General features: G+C 49.0%; 1 protein-coding gene across 3 annotated transcripts; it reads left to right on the top strand.

Moving 5' to 3' along the window:
• Positions 1–220: 220 nt before the first annotated feature.
• On the top strand, positions 221–5652 carry LOC130035745 (C-C motif chemokine 3-like). 3 transcript variants are annotated; one of them, XM_056127629.1, is made up of 4 exons: positions 221–408; positions 3815–3949; positions 4622–4736; positions 5164–5652. In XM_056127629.1, the coding sequence occupies exons 1-4, from the start codon at positions 309–311 to the stop codon at positions 5246–5248; spliced, it is 435 nt and encodes a 144-aa protein (XP_055983604.1). In that variant the 5' UTR covers positions 221–308; the 3' UTR covers positions 5249–5652. The 3 variants fall into 3 exon arrangements, with proteins under 3 accessions (XP_055983604.1, XP_055983603.1, XP_055983602.1); XM_056127628.1 differs by having other exon boundaries at positions 3815–4069; XM_056127627.1 differs by having other exon boundaries at positions 3815–4129.
• Positions 5653–6048: the final 396 nt, after the last annotated feature.

Here is a 6048-nt window from a genome sequence, read left to right as displayed (position 1 = left end):
TCTCAGCGTGCACCCCGGCCACCATGCGCAGGGCCTGAGCCCAGGGGAGGCTTCTGGGAAAGGAGGGAGAGGCAGTTTCCTCCTCAAAACCCTGGTTCCTGTGCCTCCCTCACTCCACCCTCCAAGATGCACAAAATACGAAATTGCTGAGGCATGCCGTGGTTCTGACTTCCGTTTGAGATCCTGCTTCCCTTATTTCAAAGGCAGCACTGACCTGATGATCACTTCCCAGCGCTGTCTCTATCTGCCCAGAAGCTGCAGCTGCTCCCTGCCCCAGGCCATCTCAGCCCTGAGGGGCTGCCCCCAGGATGCAAGGATCCATGGCTGCTGTCTCGCTCCTCCCTCTCCTGCTCCTCACTGCCATCCCCCTCACCCTCGGGTCCCAGGCGGCAGTGACATCCTCCTCAGGTGAGCGCCCCACTCTGCCTCCATCTGTCCCCAGGGGCTGTGGGGAGAGAGCAGGACCCAGGTCTCAGGGACATAAGCTGCAGGAGCTTAGGAGACATGAGGTCTCGACCAGCTTCCTCCTGGTCCTCCCAGGACCCAGCCCTGACTGTCCAGCCCCGGTGGAGGCCAGCCTGCCTCCCAATCCCTCAGTCCATCTCTCTGCCAGAAAGGGAGGGTCCCTGTGCCACTGTGGGAACACGGTTCCCAGAGGATCTAAGAGCAGCCCCCGGAGACCTCGGATTCTGTTGCTCATTTAACTCCTGGGCTTTGGGCCAGTCCTACCCCATGACTGTGTCACGGCTTGGATAGGGAGGCCTCCACAGTGGTGATCAGGACCTGGGGGATCACTCCCAGAAATACTCAGCCTGGCTGGCTGGTCTCATTGCTAGGAGGGAAGGAGCAATGCAGGTTGTGGTGGCCCACTGGTGTTTGGGGGCCGTCAGGGCCACAGCTGGCAATGCACAGGGCATTCACGTGGTACCAGGGATTGAACTTGGCGCCTCGAGTATGCCACCTCCCTGGGTCCTCAGCTCATTTCTTAGGATAAGCTGCTGTGTGTGTGTGTGTGTGTGTGTGTGCGTGCACGCACGTGCACGCACATGCACGCACACATGCACATGTGTATGAACTGTATTTATTTTGTATATTTGGTTAGTTGGACTGAAGCGATAGCACAGCAGGTAGGGCATTTGCCTTGCACATGGCCAACCCAGGTTCGATTCCTCCGTCCCTCTCAGAGAGCCCAGCAAGCTACTGAAAGTATCCTGCCTGCACGGCAGAGCCTGGCAAGCTCCCCATGGTGGATTCGATATGCCAAAAACAGTAACAAGTCTCACAATGGAGATGTTACTGGTGCCCGCTCGAGCAAATCAATGAACAACGGGAGGACAGTGCTAGAGTGCTACAGTGCTATTTGGTTAGTTGTTTGATTTGGGAGTCATTGGGGTCATACCTGGTGGTGCTCAGAGATTATTCCTGGATCTTTGCTCAGGGATCACTCCTTGTGGAGCTCAAGGGACTATATATATATATGGGATGACAGTACTACAGTGCAGTGCTATACACACACACACACACACACACACACACACACACACACACACACATATATATATATAGCCTGGATTACCTGGTGCAAAGCAAACACTGTACTATCTCTCCAGCCCCTTATTTACTTTTTAATTTAATTCACTGTATCACTGTAGCACTGTCATCCCGTTGTTCATTGATTTATTTGAGCGGGCACCAGTAACTTCTCCATTTGTCCCAGCCCTGAGATTTTAGCAGCCTCTCCTTTCTTGTCTTTCCCAACGCTGCTATATTGGAGGCTCTCTCGGTGTCAGGGGGATTGAGACCTGTTATTGTTGCTGTTTTTGGCATATCGAATACTCCAAGGGTAACTTGACAAAGCTATGCCGTACCAGCGGGGGCGGGGGGTCGGGCAGGATCCTGCCTGTTTAATTTAATTATGAATTTTTATTTTGTCACGATACTACCAATGTAACTTTTTTATGCTTGCAGTGTCACTGCAACACACCTCCCTCCGTGTGGCAAGATGGCTCCACTTCAAAGCACCATACCCCTGTCCTTCTCAGGCTCAGCTCACAGTCCCATAGACCTAAATCTCTGGGTTGTGTCCACTGGCAACAGTCTAATCTCTGCATTTCTTTCTATGCCATTTATGAGAGAGATCATCTGTCATCTGATATTTGTCTTTTTTCTTTCTGACTTCACTTAGCATGACTTTCTCTAATTCCAACTGCAAGATTTCATCTTTTCTCAGAGCTCTGTGTGTGAGAGAGAGACAGAGAAAGAGAAATTTTTTATTTTTCTTTGTCCATGGGGTCATATCATTGAAGACACTTCTGAGATCAAGGATCTTGAGAGTCCTGTCTGATCTCAAAATATTTCCTCTTTTTAAATAAAAAGTTTTGCCATCAAGGTCATAACCCTTCTTGAATTAACCTTTGAGTATTGTGTGATTAACCTTTGAGTATTGTGTGAAATAGAGATACGGTCTGTAGCAATACCATCCTGAATGCGCCCAATCTTGTCTGGTTCAGAAGCTTATCAGGATTAGGCCTAGTTAGTACTTGGACAGGAGATAGGAATATAATTCTATTCCTGGAGATGCGCTGTCCAGTTTCCCCTGCATCATTTGTTGAAGAGGCTTTCTATTGCTCTACTTCATGCACCTCATCCCTTTTGTCATAAATCAACTGCCCATACATCTGAGGGTTTATCTCTAGAATATCAATTCTATTCCATTTCAGAGAGTCTTTTTTGTTATAGTGCCAGGCAGTCTTAATTTTTATAACTTTGTAATAAAGATGAAAGTCTGGAAATGCAATGCCTCCCATTTTTTTTCTCAGCACTGCTTTTTCTATTCTGGGAGTCTTATGACTTCATACAAATTTCATAGTATTTCTTTTATGTCCTTAAAAAAATACCATGGGGTCGGGGCTGTAGCTGTAGTACAGTGGATAGAGTGTTTGCCTTGCATGCGGCCAACCCAGCTTCTATCCTTGGCATCCAATATGGTCCCCAGAGCACTGCCAGGTGTAATTCCTGATTGCAATGCCTCCCATGTGGCTCTGAGTGCAGAGCCATAAGTAGCCCCTGAATATTGCTGGGTGTGGCCCAAAAACAAAACAAAACAAAAACTTACCATGAGAAGGGATGGAAGGTTTGGAGAGATAGTACAAGGGTAGGAGGCTTTACTTACATGCAGCCACCGGGGTTCAATCCCCAGCATCCCATATGGTTCCCTAGCACTGTCAGGAGTAATTTCTGAATGCAGATCAACCCCAGGTGAGGTCCAAAAACAAAAAATAAACAAACTAAAAGACTTTTCCTGAAAGTCGGAGAAATGGCAGAGTGGGTTTACATGTGGCAGACCTGAATTCAGTCTCCAGCACTCCATAAAGTCCCTCAAACACCTCCAGGAGTGAACCCTGAGCACAGAGCCAGGAGTAAGCTCTGAACACCACCAGGTATGACCCAAAATTCAAAAATATATAAATAAATAGAATAGCACTGTAGCACTGTCCTCCCATTGTTCATCAATTTGCTCTAGCAGGCCCTGTAACGTCTCCATTGTGAGACTTGTTGTTACTGTGTTTGGCATATCAAAAATGTCACGGGGAGTTTGCCAGGCTTTGCTGTGCGAGGGAGATACTCTCAGTAGCTTGCTGGACTCTCGGAGAGGGGCGGAGGAATCGAACCTGGCTCCGCCATGCTGGCTGTGCACAAGGCAAACGCCCTACCGCTGTGCTATCCCTCTAGCCCATATAAATAAATATAAAATCACAGTGCCCTTAATGCTGAGGAATTTGTTTTTCTCTTAAACTCTGAAACTTATTCAAAGGCCTAATACACAAGCCAGAAAAAGGAGCTGAACTGAGCCTTTCACCCAAGTCTCCACTCTCAAACATGTCAGCACCTTCTGAGCGGCAAGAGACTCAGTACAAAAGCCAGCTCACCCCAAGGATTGCACTGTCAGGTGAGGAATCCAAGAGGAATCCAGAAAGAAGAGTTCAACTCAGCCATATACCCAAGTCTCCACTCTCAAACATACCAGCACCTTCTAAGATACAGGAGTTGTATACATTCACACAGCCAGGTGAGGAATCTGAGAGGGGATTCAAGAGGACATGGAGGGCATCAAGCCAGCATAAGCAAGGTGAGGTGTCTTGGCTCCAGGCCACGGGTATGGTATCAGAAGGCCCCGTTCAGGATGTCGGGTTTTGGAGGGACTCCATCCATATTCCCACTGGGCTGTGTTCTCATCTCTGTTGGGAATAGTCCTTCGATTTGGAGGACCTCTGCAAATTGGTACCCTCCACCCTCGCCCTCACCATGGGCTTCACAGCCCTTTATCTAAGATGAAAATCCTAGCCAATCTTCCCAGAAGGCATTGAGGAAAGGGAAGGAGGGAGGTTCTTGATAAAGGGGGGAAAGAGGCTGAGGAATAGTGTAGAGGAGACAAGGAGACAGGGTTCAGGTTTCTCCATCACCCCAGCTCTAAACCCAGCAGGAGCATCTTCATCCTTCCTCCTCAGCCTCCGTTCCCTTGGGTTGCCCATGCAGCAGCAGCCCTCCCCTTTAGTAAGCCCCCTCCGCTTTCACGAGACCCTCCCCATCTCAGCTTCCCGCCACCCTGTTTGCTCCTCAGGAGGCCCCTACCAACCCACCGACTGCTGCTTGAAGTTCGCTACCCGTGTCCTCCCACTGCGACTAATTGACAGTTACTACAAGACCAGCAGCCAGTGCTCCAGGCCTGGAATCATGTAGGTGGCACCACATGTCATAGTAGGGGACAAGGAGGAGCCAGAGGGCAGGAGGTGGAGGGTGAGGGGTAAGGGGGCAGAATGATCCAGAATGGGGGCTACCCAGAATGGCTCTCAGGTATGCCAACACAGGGATGGAGGGAGGTGACAAAGGGGCCACCTGAGGTCTTTCTGGCCTGGCTGGGAACTGGGAAGAAGTTGACCCCAGGAAGGGACAGGACGCATGCACAGGGGAACGGGAGGTAGGAGGGCACCTCCTGAGCAGGAACATCAGATGGGTTTAAAAAGAATATGTCAGAGAGGAGCCTGGAGACCCTGAATGCCTCTGACAAGGAAGAAGATGGTCTGGGCTAGAAATCTGGGAAAGGTTGGGGAAAATGAGAAGGAAACCCTTTCACTGGTAATCCTTCTATATCTTGCTCCATAGCTTCATCACCAAAAGAGGCTATTTGATCTGTGCCAATCCCAGTGACAGATGGGTCCAGAATCACATCAAGAACCTCCAGGAGTAAGCAGGTTTTGGCAGAAATCCCTCCAGATTTAATTGTTAAAATTTCGAAATTTCAAAATCGCGCAGCCACTACTGCAGCCCATGACATCATATGTTATTTATAACTAGCAATAGAAAACAAATTGTTTACTGTTGCCTTTTCAGCAGATATGAGTGTTGGGGTAAAATCCCAAATAATAATGGTGGGTCTGGCTTCAAAATATTGAATGTAATCAAAGTAGGGAGAGAGTAATATGGAAATCATCTGCCCCACAGGTAGGGGGGAGGTATGGGATGGGGCTATACTGGGGTTTTTGGTGGTGGAGAATGGGCACTGCTCAAGGTATGGGTGTTTCATTGTATGACCAAGACTTAAACCTGAAAGCTTTGTAACTGCTCTCACGGTGATTCAATAAATAAAATTATAAAAAATTTTAAAAAAAGAACCTCCAGGAGTAGAAGTGACCCAGAAGTAGTGGAGTAGTACACAGCTGGGCCAAGACCTTCCTCTCACTCCCAGCTCTGAGCAGCTCTTCTCACTCCCCAGGAGCTGTCCTGCTTTCGATTAAAGACAATGCATGCCCTATTCTGGCCTCATTCATGCCTGCTGGATTCACCCAGGGACAGTAGCCAGAGGTGGCACTCTCAGGATCCAGCCTCACTCTGCAGAAGCTGGACAGGTACTCAGCATAGCTCAGGCTTGTAGAGGGCTGCTAAGAAACCAACCCAAAAGTAAGACAGCCTGACACAACAACGGCCACAATAGCAAGAGATCGTTTGCTGAGGGTGGGGGCAAATGTAGGGTTGGGCCACACCAGGCAG

This window comes from Sorex fumeus, unplaced genomic scaffold, assembly GCF_029834395.1.
Source record: "Sorex fumeus unplaced genomic scaffold, SorFum_2.1 ptg000063l, whole genome shotgun sequence".
NCBI classification, from domain to species: Eukaryota; Metazoa; Chordata; class Mammalia; order Eulipotyphla; family Soricidae; genus Sorex; species Sorex fumeus.
The sequence above is the reverse complement of the archived record's forward strand: the minus strand, read 5'-3'. Positions and strand labels throughout refer to the sequence as shown.